This window comes from Pimephales promelas, chromosome 3 (assembly GCF_988280905.1).
Source record: "Pimephales promelas chromosome 3, fPimPro1.hap1.1, whole genome shotgun sequence".
In the NCBI taxonomy this organism is placed as follows: Eukaryota; Metazoa; Chordata; class Actinopteri; order Cypriniformes; family Leuciscidae; genus Pimephales; species Pimephales promelas.
In genome coordinates, this window is record NC_142771.1 from 37667022 (window position 1) to 37680269 (window position 13248).

A 13248-nucleotide genomic window follows, 5' to 3' on the forward strand; every position below is an offset into this window, starting at 1 on the left:
CAAGAGATGCTGAAGCTTGTATTGCTATGGTTGCTTTTGTAGAGTTTCTTTAGCAGGAAGCCACTCAACCACACTAACAGAAGAGCGCTCAAGAGGACAATCCCTCTTGTAGCTTTTTTATCCTCCATTTAGTCCAACAAAAAGTGCATTCCTCCAAAAACAACCCCTTTAGATGCACTCCAACTCAACACTTGTCGCCTTAAACCTGTCCTGAGAGCAAGTCGAGTTTGAGGCTCATCCCTTTAACTGTCAGTTTCGTTCATTTAAACACATCAATGACTGTATAATGTGGCGTTTGTGTGGAAACAATGCTAATACGTGTTACATGGCGCTGTTGAATGCAGTCTGACGCCTGAACTCTTGTCGAGAGGCTGCAGACTGTCCCGCTCCCATTAACAGGCATTGTATTGAGAGTAAAGAGACAGTTCCTGAAGCCCTTTCCTCTCTTGCCTTAGTGCCAGTCACGCGTGAAATCACTTTAAACGCATTCCTTATTGTTTGTTATTGTTTTTGGTCTGATCTGATTGTTCAAGACAATTTTAGACCTGTTCCTCCTCTTCAAGTCAAGAAACAGGTGGCTTGAGGCACATATCAGTGCCAATTTCTACAAGTCAAAATAACAGATATTTAGAAGAATAATAGCTTTTACTGCAGTAATTACAATATTAACCATGGTTTACCACAGTAACTATTATTTATTTTTTAGTAAAACCATAGTTAACAACAAAAATAACCATGATTTTACTACAGCATTTGCAGTAAAGCCATAGTATTAAAAAACAACATTGTTTTACCTCAGTTACCATGGTTCAAATGATGATTTCGTAGTAAAACCATGGTAAAGTACAAAATTAATATTTGTTTTACCACAGTAACAATGATTCAACAATGATTTTTTTTTTTAGTCAAACCATATAAACAACAAAATAACCATGGTTTACTACAGCATTTGCAGCAAAACCATAGTAAACTACAAAATGAACCATTTTACCACAGTAAGATTCAAACTATGATTTTGGAAGTAACAAAAATGGTTACTAGTTTTAGTAAAACCATGATTAATTTTAATGAGGGTCAGGATGGCCAAAGCCATTTAATTTGTCAGATAAAGTAGAAATAACTATTTTTCCAAATTGGTTATCAAAAAGGACATTAAAAATCATTACAAAAATAATTGACACAATAAGCATTCTGCTTGTTGAGTTCAAAAGTACACAGAGTGCTCATTTCACTTTGTTTTCGTTTGCAATTTGTTTTTATTACATACACGAAAATATACAGTGTCATTGTACACAACGTAATGATTGTAAAGTATCGTTTCCGTCGCTCTTTCTCACGAAGCGAACGTGTGTAACGTCCACAAACCTGTCCTGTGCGCTAGCCCAGTCACCATAACAACCAGCCGTCCAATAGAAGAACGGGAAGCTGTTTACAGGGGGGTGCGCCGTTGCTAGGGTGACCGGACAAACGTCCTGCAGCAGCAGGTATTAAACTGGCCCCGGAGCTCCTGCTGCCCCGGAGACCTTGAGCTGAGACGCGCAGAGACGCACATTCTCCAGCAGCTGCACCTCTGGAAGTCAAACACACTTAATCGGATACACTTTTCCTTTCTCGAGTTATTGGATGTTATTTCCCTGTCACTCAAGGCTCCTATCGGTACAGACAGGTGAGTTGATGCAAGGTTTTCTTCATCGTTAGACATGATGACGTAGTGTATCATCAAAAAATAAATAAATAAATAAATAATTAAAAACATTTTATTTTAAGGTGTCCGTTTTACAGTGTAATTATACATTTAAGTTACTGAGTCATTATGAACTACATACATGCACTTACTATAGGGTTAGGGTTAGGAAAATGGGTCGTTTAGGGTTAGTTACATGCATAATTTATGCATAATTTATAGTTATTACTAACTACATGTAGCCTACCATACATGAAACAAAGAAAACTGCAAATAAAGTGTTACCAAATGTGTTTTAGTGAAGATTAAATTTCAAAATGCGTTATCTGGTAATTATTAATATGATATCTAAAACTAAAAAATAGCTGAAAAGGGAAACTAAGGACACTTGCTTTATTAGTAATAGTTTATTGAGTTTATTAAACTAAACATATTGGTTACACTTTACCTTGTTATTAATTTAAGTACTGAGGAATATCAATTAACGATTAACAATTTACTGTTAAGTAACACTTTTTTACATTGTTACAGACAGTATGTAAAGTAATAACTATAAATAATGCATAATCACGCAACTAACCCTAAACCAAACCCTATAGTAAGTTATTTGATATAACTCAGTACTTAAATGTATAATTACAGTGAAACAAATAAAGTGTAACCTTGTTGTTATAAGTATGCAACAAGGATGCCCCACCAACATCTTTGAATATCAAAGGCAAAACATGATATTGTGTGAGCGTCCTAATGCACCTGCCATGCTGAGGAATGTGAGTGGTTTGGGATCTGCTCTATTGTGTATCCAGTTATGAGATGTCGTAAAGAGTGACCCGTGAAGTTTCCGGAAAGTTCTATGACCTCTAAGCCGGAGAATCCAAATAAAGCAACACCATGGTAATCTACAAAATCATCCATGGTTTTACCACAGTAACCATGGTGCGACTATGATTTATTTAGTAAAAATGATAGTAAACAACAAAATTCAATGTTTTTTTTCACCAAACTGTTTTCTGTAGTAAAACCATACCAAATTAACCATGCTTGTAACCATGATTCAATTATGATTTGTATAGTAAAACCATAGTACAAAAATAACCATGGTTTTACCACAGTAAGAATGGTTTTAATTCTTTTTGCAGTAAAGTCATAGTAACTAACCATGGTTTTACCAACCTAGCCATACCGTTGATTTTTGTAGTAAAACCATAGTAATTACAACAATATGGTTTTACTACAATCATTGTTCATTTTTATAAGGGTTAGGATGGCCAAAGTAATTTGAACTGTCATGGTATTACTTTAGTAACTAGGTTATGTGTAACATATCATGTAACAATGTAAAATAAAGTGTTACTTACTTTTGTTTTTTGCAGTAACCATGCTTCAACTATTATTTATTTAGTAAAAATGATAGTAAAAAACAAAATTCAATTTTTTTTTTAACCAAACAATGTTTTCTGTAGTAAAACCGTGGTTAACTACAAAATTAAGGATGCTTTTACCACAGTAAACATGATTCAATTATGATTTGTGTAGTAAAACCATAGTAAGTACAAAAATAACCATCAAAAATACTGTTTTTTTTAACCCAACTTTGGGTCAAATATGGACAAACCCAATGGCTGGGTTACATTTTGAAATTCAATTTAAACATTTTTAAATGAAAAATTTTAACCCAACGTTTGGGTTTGTCCATATTTGACTCAAAATTGTGTTAAAACAACCCAGCATTTTTAGAGTGTACGGTTTAAATGATTTTTTACAGTAAAACCAAAGTCACTCTAAGAAATGCTGGGTTGTTTTAACCCAATTTTGGGTCAAATATGGACAAACCCAGCCACTGAGTTAAAAATGTAATTTAAAAATTTAACCCAATGGCTGGGTTTGTCCATATTTGACCCAAAATTGGGTTAAAACAACCCATAATTTTTTTAGAGTGTTGTTTTACCACACTAGCCATGGTTTACCTATGATTTTTGCAGTAAAATCATAGTAATTACAAAAATAACTATGGTTTTAATACAGTCATTGTTCATTTTTATGAGGGTTAGGATGGCCAAAGTAATTTGAACTGTCATGGTATTACTTTAGTAACTAGGCTACGTGTAACATATTATGTAACAATGTAAAATAAAGTGTTACTTAACAGCAATAACATGCAACTAAACCTAACCCTATAGTAAGTACATGTTGTTATTGAACATTACTCTGTACTTAAATGTATAATCACTCTATAAGCCGGAGAACACAAATAAAGCTTGCACAGTTGCCTGATAATGAAAACAAGCAGTTGGTCTAATCTTCATTGTCCCGTCAGGATTTGGCTGGGAAAGGAGCATGCTGTCATTGAGTTACACGGACGACCCCTGGCCCGAGGGTTCGGTGGGGCTGGAGGAGGAGGTGGTCACGGCCGCCGCTCAGGCCGAGTGCTTGGACAGCAGTTCAGTCGAGTGCAACAGTGCCGAAAACCTGGACGACAGCCTGACCAGCCTCCAGTGGCTCCAGGAGTTCTCCATCCTCAACGCCAGCTCGTCCCAGTCCACCCACCCGCACGGCCACTTCTTCGGGAGCCGAGTGGGCTCGGATGCGCCCGCGTCTCCTTTAGCGGGAGACCCGGCGTCCATGGGCATGCCTCTGACTCCCGGCAAACCCACGGCGGCGTCTTTCTACAGGGTGCCGTCCTTGTCGGCTCTGCCCAGCCTGGTGGCCCACGGGCACTGTCCGGATGACGTCGATTATAAGACCAACCCTCACATCAAGCCTCCGTACTCTTACGCAACTCTCATCTGCATGGCCATGCAGGCCAGCAAGAAAACTAAAATCACACTCTCGTGCATCTACAATTGGATCACGGACAACTTCTGCTACTTCCGCCACGCTGACCCCACTTGGCAGGTAAGACGCAATACACCGGCAAACCTCACGGTGTTAGAAAACAGCATTCATCTACACTCTGGTGCTCTTCGCATGTTGCATGACAATTAAATAAATATATTTAAGTTATGATAATGTTTTTTTTTATTTAATATTTTTGTATTTTTTAGGAGATTTTATGGTACTACGTTATATTTATTCTGTATTTATAATCAATTTTGAGCGTAGACCTGTATATTAATTTTTTTTATATATATTTAACTTAAACTGCCATAAATATTTTTTAAGAGCACAGACTTTAAGAGTTTGATCTCTTTTCAAAGACGACGCTTGGCAGATTATTTCGGAAGTGAAAAAAAAAAGTTTGACAATTTTACGTTTGTTGTTGTGAAAATGGTGCAAAAATAGTATTTTACATTTTTTACATGAAATACATATTTAATATAAAACTGTGAGAAAATCAAAGCCATAAATCTAAACGAGTCGTATTCCAAATTTGAGGTTGATATCTCAATAAATTCGTTTTCAGTAATATTTAGTTTGGCTGCAGTACCAAACGTCTCCACTAGATGAAATTCGTCTCCTATTCATTTCCAATGTGACTTTTAATGTTATTCATTTCCACAAGTGTGGCTTTTTTTTCAGGACCATTAAACCTGTTCGAAGTTTCGTACAATTAATTTTTTTTTTATCAGTACCAGAGGATCGATGCAGCTAATACACTGATTTCACGCAGCCGCCATTTTGAAATCGAAAGTGAGGATGTTAATATCCAATTTAAGATAGTTCTTTCCTGCTTCTTTTTATCGTTCTGAATTATATATAAAAAAAATAATTTTATTTATAAATTAATTTCACTGTATATAGTCCAAAATATGAAAAAAATGTATGTACATTTTTATAGCTACACTGTGTGATTTTTACCCCCATCTAGAGGTGAAAAGGTATATGATCATCCAGTGAATATTAGTTTCTGTTCCTCTCAATTCGATTTCGTTTTAACTCCTACTGTGGCCAATGGAGTCCAAGATTAACATGACTTCCAGTTCGACCTCGTCCATGAGTGTTAACTCAAACGTAAACGCGAAAGGCGAAGCTTGAATTAACGGGTATGTCCCTCTTTGGCTAATGTACTTTCAAAATGGAGGGGCAACATGGCGACCGACATTAGAACCCCTTACCCGTATGTATTTTCAATGGCATATTAAACACTCACGAGAATACTTAATTACTTGAACGAAGTAAATATACATTAATGAGCTCATATATTTTTGAAAGAACTGTTTTTAGCTAAGAATAAACTAAAAGAGTTACACAGTGAAGCTTTAAACACCACAATATGCCATCTCATTCGTGACTCTCCTGTGATTAAAAGCGACACTTACGGTTTTCTTCCCACCGGAGCCATTTCAAAATGGCGGCTGCGTGAAATGAGTGTATAGATGGTTAACTATGAGACCGGCATCAAAAATGCTGGGTTGTTTTAACCCAATTTTGGGTAAAATATGGACAAACCCAGCCATTGGGTTAAAAATGTTATTTAAAAATGTAACCAAATGGCTAGGTTTGTAACCCAAAATTGGGTTAAAACAACCCAGCATTTTTTAGAGTGCCGGCAAAATGCCAAAGAGGGGTGTTTTGCTATAGTTTGAGCGACTGGAGTGAGAGAAAGCCTTCTTAGCACCTGCTAAAGTAGGTTGTGTATTGGAGAGAGACCGACAGAAACCTTTCAGAAGCCTGTTGATATTTTGAGAGCTTTACTGCTAATGAAGTGCCCTCACACGTAAGAAGAGGCAAAAGTGTAATCCTAGCTGACTACCGAAAAATACAAAAGATGCAAAAAAAGATACATCTGTCCACTTTTGAAACGTGTTCATGAGGCAAGGAGGAAGAATGAGCTCATAAGTTGGATATTTACAAAAAAAATAAAAATAAAGCAGGGGATTTCTACAAAGATTTAGTTGTTGGTGAATTATTAATTAACCCCTTAGCCATAACCTCCTTTTCTCTGAAGAAAACGCAGACATTCGCTAAGTTTTTAGATATTTTAACTCAAAGCAATGGTTAACCAGGGTTAGGAAGTCAGTGCTTCTTTTAGGCTAAACGTAATTAGCTTGTGGAGGCTGGCGTGCCTGAAATATTGACATTGGACATCTTTATTAGCTTTGCGGTCTTGCATACTACTGAAAATTGACAAAATGATTATTTAGCATGTGCTTGAATGTCAAATAATGTACAGTCTTCCTCTTCTAGGAAATGGTCCACAAAAATCAATGATGCATTTTGTTCTCATTTGCATAGCTAAATATTTGTCCAATTAAATTCTGTTCTGAATGAGAATGGCCACCGACTTAGCAAGTAGCAAATGAGGTAACACTTTACAATAAGGTCATATTTGTTAACATAGTTTAATCACAGTTGTATCTACTGTATATATATAGGTATTATTGCCATTTTTGCGATAGCATAGTATAAACTAAACAGGAAGCAAAGTGGGAGAGAGAAGGACTCCGAAGGGGCGCATGTTGGAGCGCTGCCCACAAGGATATCGGCTAACAAAAAATACCATTCTAAATGTAAAAGACTAGAGTCCAAACACAACTATAATTATAACCACACAGAGGAATGATATCATTGGTATCACTTTTTACAGAAAGATTTTGTCTTGCTTATAAACCTTAAAGACAATGACAGCCAATCAGAATCCATCCTTAAAGAGCTTGAGTATTCAAATCAACAGACGACAAAACTGCAGCACACAATACAGAACACTCTCATCCGTTGGTTTGGATACTAATATAGTCACCATAGGTATCCTTATTGGTGTGAACTGGCCTGAAGTTGACATTTCTTTGTATTTGTAAAATATAGTAGCAATTTCTGATACCAATACTCAGTGTACTTAATGCGTTCACTAAAATTCACTAATTGACCCTTTTAGTAAAGTGTAGCATGTTATGGTTAATGGATGGGAAAACTAAAGCCTAAATTAAAGTGTTACTCTGTCGTTAATTACTCGTCCTCATGTCGTTTCAAACGTGCAAGATCATCGTTCATCTTTGGAATACAAATTAAGATATCTTTAATGAAATCTGAGACGTTTCTGAACCAGTTATAGGCAGCAAAGTCATTGCAACTTTCAAGGCCCAGAAAGTTAGTAAAGACATCGTTAAAATAGTCCATGTGACTACAATGGTTCAACCTTAATGCTATGAATCGACGAGAATACTTTTTGTGCGCAACCCCCTAATGACTTTTTTCAACAATCTCTTCTCTTTTACGTCATTGTCCTAAGCTGTTGACGTAGTGTAAACAGGGCAGCGCTTCCAGTTTCTACGTCAGAACTTCGGCTCATTATTGGCCGACCCTGGTCGTGTGATCACCACGACACATGCGTGTGATGCTGACGCAGGAGTCGGCCAATAATGAGCCGGCGTTCTGATGTAGAAACTGGAAGCGCTGCCCTGTTTACACTACGTCAACAGCGTATGAGAATCAAAGTTGCAATGACGTTGCTGCCTGTGGGGTCAGAAACCTCTCGGATTCCATCAAAACTATCTTTTTTTTTGTGGGAGTCTTGCGGGTTTGGAACGACATGAGGGTAAATGGCAGAAATATAATTTTTGGGTGAACTAACCCTTGAATCTAACGACTAAAATCAGACAAGCCCTATGTCCTGCCCAAATGTTCTTGTTTCAATAAGAAATATGTCCACACGAGAACAACTGCACTCAATGCTTGACTTCCACGTGTTTAAGTGCATCATCCCAACACACAGGTGAACTATAACCCAGCAAACAAATTTAGGTTCTGGGAACGTTCTGGGAACGTTAGCTTTTGGTTCCCAGAACGTTCCTAGAACTTTCCCTTAAGGTTAAGGGAACGTTCCCGGAACATTCTCCTTACGTTATAAAAATGGAACCTAAAAATAACCTACATGGAACGTTCCTATAACGTTCTTGTTTGGTTCCCAAAAAAATATCCTCATCAGACCATTCGGGAACGTTAGGGGAACGTTCTGTGTTTGCTGGGAAGTGACCAATTGAACTGGAGATTAATACATTTTCTCACTCATCATTGCAGAATTCCATCCGCCACAATCTGTCGCTGAACAAATGCTTCATAAAAGTCCCGAGACAAAAGGATGAGCCGGGCAAAGGTGGGTTCTGGAAGATCGACCCCCAGTACGCAGAGCACCTCCTCAGCGGGGCCTACAAGAAGCGCAGGATGCCTCCTGTGCAAATCAACCCGGCTCTCCAGAACCGCCTCAGGATGAACTCCCACACCGGACAAGCGGCAGCCACCGCAGGGATGGCGAGGAGCCTTTGCGTGAGTCCTGAGTCCCAGCAGCTCCTGAAAGAGTTCGAGGAAGCCACGGGAGCAGATCAGAACTGGGACCCTCGTTTGACTGAAGCCACCATGTTGAGTTGTTGGGTTTCAGGGAAGGGCGCAAAGAGGAAACAAGCGTACAGCCACAGGATTGGTGGGAGCAAAGCTACTCGACGCTCAAGCTCCCCGCTTCTGGCCATGGATGAGCAGGAGGACTTGAGCTCCCTAAAGGGCAACTTTGACTGGGACGCCCTCCTGGACTCGGCCCTGAACGGAGAGCTGAGCTTGAACGAAGGGGGTCCGTTGAGCCCCATTCCACGAGACGAGGACTTGATGGTTAGGGGCACCCACATCAGCCCCCTCGAAGCCGCTCCTGGAGGGGTCGTGGAGAGCCACGTGTTGATGGAAACCCAGAGGAGCAGAGATGTAGACTTTGATGAGGAGACTTTCCTGGCCACGGCATTCCTGCAGAGTCCCTGGTCGGAGGCGGACGAGGGCAACCGTCCGGATTTCCTCTGTAGCTCAACGGTCAGCATCGATCAACTCTTTGACCTGGGAGACTCTCTCGGAGGGGACTTAAGCAGTAAGATCGAGTCTCTCCTTTGAAGAGACGCTTGAGTTACTTCCATTCGGTCCTTTGGAGACACAAACAAGTCAGCGAACAAAGAGGGTTTGGACTGTTTAGACCCCAAAGATTTCATTCTGGATTCCGTGAACTCCACGCGAAGATGTATTTTTAAAAAGCGTATCTATTTCTAATACTGATTTTTATGATTATGTTTTGTTTTTTTTGTATTTGACATGTTATCTACCTGCATTAAAATTAATCTAATCAAGTTCCTTAGCGAGTCCTCAAATCAGTGAGGTGACTGAACGCCAACCATGAACGGACAGCACTGGAAGGTAGAGATGCGCAAAGGTTGTTGTTTACAAAAGAAAGAGTTTAATTTAAGAAATGAACATACGGCGTCATATTCAAGCTAATTCTGTAAGATGTACAACATCAAATGTGCAACAGTGAGTTGTTTAGAGCAGTCGTTCTCAGGGATACACATATTTTGGATGTCCCACCTGATTTATATCATCATCATCATCTCTCTGGCAGAGACTCCAAGACCTGAGCTGGATGTGTGCCGGATCACTGACCACTGGTTTATAATCTTTCGGCTGAAATGGATTTGTTTAGGTTTATAGTCAACAAATGAGCTGTTGTAGTGAAACTGTCATTTCATGAATGGGATTTAGGATTATTTCGGTAGCTATAACGTATGTGCCAAACGTTCTCTTTTGCAACTGAACTCTAGCTCTGTAGTCCACAGTACATGCACATCTAACCACTTTCATGCACATATTGCGTTTAAGAGTGTTACGCTGACGTCATACAAATAATATTTTACACCAAGACTACTTTTATCTTCTTATTTAGATTGTTAGTACTAAGGAAATTTAAATGGGATGAGTTAATCGCTTGGGAAGACATGTCATTAAAGCAAATAATAAAAAGGCTCTCATATACCAAACCTTTTTTTGTCAGTAAAATTATTTTGATACACCTCTTTTGAATCTCATGCCAGTAGGTTTTAATCTAACCTTCATGATGTAAGTACCAAGGGAAATGAGTTAGCACTTTAAGGTGAGAGTTACATGTTACATATACTCACTGTAGCGATAACAGCAAATTATGCAAAATTATGTAACCCTAAACCAAATCCTGACCATAGCCCTATTAAGTACATGTAGCTGATTAATTTGTGTAATTACACTGTAACAACGTCACCAAAAAACAACGGGTAACACTTTATTTTACAATGTCCTTGTTACATGTACTTACCATAGTAATAACAGTAAATTATGCAAAATTATGTAAATAACCCTAAACCAAATTCTGACCATAGCCCTATATTAAGTACATGTAACTGATTCATTTGTGTAATTACACTGTAACAACGTCAGCAAAAAACAAACGGTAACACTTTATTTTACAATGTCATTGTTACATGTACTTACCATAGTAATTACAGTAAATTATGCATAATTACATGCAACTAACCCTCAACCAAATCCTAAATATATTTACTTAAATATATAATTACACTGTAACAATGACACCTTAAAATAAAGTTTAACCAAACAAAGTGTAACCGAAAAGGATTGGCAAAACAGTAATATTTTTTATGCCAAGAAATATAAACCGGTACATATTCATGTTACCGTAAAATTTGTTTTGCTGCAATTAGTTGAGATAACTGCAATATCGAACTAAACTAAACTAAATTAAAGTTAACTAAACTTAAAATTTCAAGTCAAGCACGAACAGTTGAAACAACACATTATTACTTATTCTAATGTTACATTTTGAGTTGTGATAACAAATTGCAGCAATCATTTTTAATTATTTTGCGTTTTGTTGTTTTGTGTTGAATTTGTCATGTCCTCAAAGTTATTCAAATTAGGTAATGCATATATATATATATCAAATGATAGTTTAACAACAAAACTTCTTCCAACGATAGTGGGTCAGTTAATGCTCTGTAGGTTTCACAATTTTAAAGTTTGACTACGGTTAACCAAACAGTTGATGGGCCCCATTGACTTTCGTAGTATGTAGAAAATTAAATACAGTGGACGTCAATGTGCCCCCACTATCAACTGTTTGGTTAACCATAGTCTTCTAAATATCATCTTTTGTGTCCAGCAGAAGAAAGAAACTCATACAGGCTTGGAACAACTTGAGGGCGAGTAAATGATGACAAAATGTTCATTTTTGGGCAACTGTTTTTCTTTCTTCATTGACATTGATACAAAATTGGTCTTCTCACTGCACCTGTCGGTCTTCAGAGATCACCCTATCATGTTTATTATGGGCATACTGTACTGCAGATTAAAAACATCCCTCATGTTGTGCGTGACGTAAGATCTGAAAGCAGCATCTCCCACTCAGCTCATGGTTGATTTCGCTCCACTTGTGCTCTTGCTTTTATTATGCGGTGGGAGGGACGTCAAATAGAGCAGGACAGTGTGTGTGTGTGTGTGTGATTTACACAAGCCTCTCTGCTGGTCTTATTTTGAGGGTGACACTCTCTGTGTGTGGGGTGTGTGTTAAGGCTTTGTTTGTGCTCAGTGAGATTCTCGTACCCCCCAGAGTTCCAGTCAGGCCGGCCCTCGCTCGGCCCATGTGGGGTCCGACTGGGACGACGTCTCACGCCCTCATATATCAACTGTGCTTTTACGTAGGACCTGCCATTCATATTGGGGAGAACTGGTTTGTACCTCATAAAGTGTTTTTGTTTCACATTTAACGGTCATTTGTTAGGAGAATCTCATAAAACCTGTCAACAACACCCATCAATCAAAATCAAAAGAATAGATTTTTGTACTTTAACTTTTTACTTTTATCATTTGATCAGGATAAATGTGACCTGGGCATTATTTAATGTAATTTACATTTTTGATGGTTTTGTACAACGCAATAAGCAATTAAATTATGAGAGAAATATTTCTGTATTTTTCTGTAATGTTTCTATTTTTTTCCCCCCTGGCTGATAGTTATTAGCTGGCCATAATTTATCACCCCCTCTTTTTTTTTTTAAAGAATATTCCTGATCAAATTTAGTAAAAATGTTTTTAATAAATAATTAAATAAATAAATATGTAAAAAAAAAAAATGCATTCATCTGTATATGTAAAAACAAACAAAAAAAATGTTGAATGAATGGATAAATATGAAATATAGAGGGATTATATGGGATAGAAATCAGAAGAGGTAAATAAATAAATAAATAAATATTCCATTAGAAAAGGTGGATATACATTGACAAATATAGAAAATGATAAATATAGAAGGAGACAAACCAGAAGAGGTAAACAAAAAAACAAATAAAATTTCGTTAAAACGGGTGTCTGTATTGAAAAATATCCAGTTGATCTCAGAAGACATAAAGACAGACAGACAGACAGACAGACAGACAGATAGATAGATAGATAGATAGATAGATAGATAGATAGATAGATAGATAGATAGATAGATAGATAGATAGATAGATAGATAGATAGATAGATAGACAGACAGACTATAGATAGATATATAAATCGATAGATAGACAGACAGACAGATAGCTAGATAGATAAATAAATAGACAGACAAGATAGATAGATAGATAGATAGATAGATAGATAGATAGATAAATATATACATCGATAGATAGACTGCCAGACAGACAGACAGACAGACAGACAGACAGACAGACAGACAGACAGACAGACAGACAGACAGACAGATAGATAGATAGATAGATAGATAGATAGATAGATAGATAGATAGATAGATAGATAGATAGACAGACAGACTATAGATAGATAGA

General features: G+C 37.5%; 1 protein-coding gene across 1 annotated transcript; it reads left to right on the plus strand.

Annotated features, from left to right (window-relative positions):
* Positions 1–1321: 1321 nt before the first annotated feature.
* foxj1a (forkhead box J1a) lies at positions 1322–10407 on the plus strand. Its single transcript, XM_039653970.2, has 3 exons — positions 1322–1666; positions 4002–4579; positions 8642–10407. Exons 1-3 carry the CDS (start codon positions 1624–1626, stop codon positions 9491–9493), a joined length of 1473 nt encoding a protein of 490 aa, XP_039509904.2. The 5' UTR covers positions 1322–1623; the 3' UTR covers positions 9494–10407.
* The last annotated feature ends 2841 nt before the right edge of the window (positions 10408–13248 follow it).

What these genes read in the sequence shown, in the direction of transcription:
- foxj1a (XM_039653970.2), top strand. Translation starts at nt 1,624, where the DNA reads ATGTTATTTCCCTGTCACTCAAGGCTCCTATCGGTACAGACAG. An exon ending in GCTCCTATCGGTACAGACAG is followed by an intron (nt 1,667 to 4,001) that starts GTGAGTTGATGC and finishes TTGTCCCGTCAG; the next exon opens with GATTTGGCTGGGAAAGGAGC. An exon ending in ACGCTGACCCCACTTGGCAG is followed by an intron (nt 4,580 to 8,641) that starts GTAAGACGCAAT and finishes TCATCATTGCAG; the next exon opens with AATTCCATCCGCCACAATCT.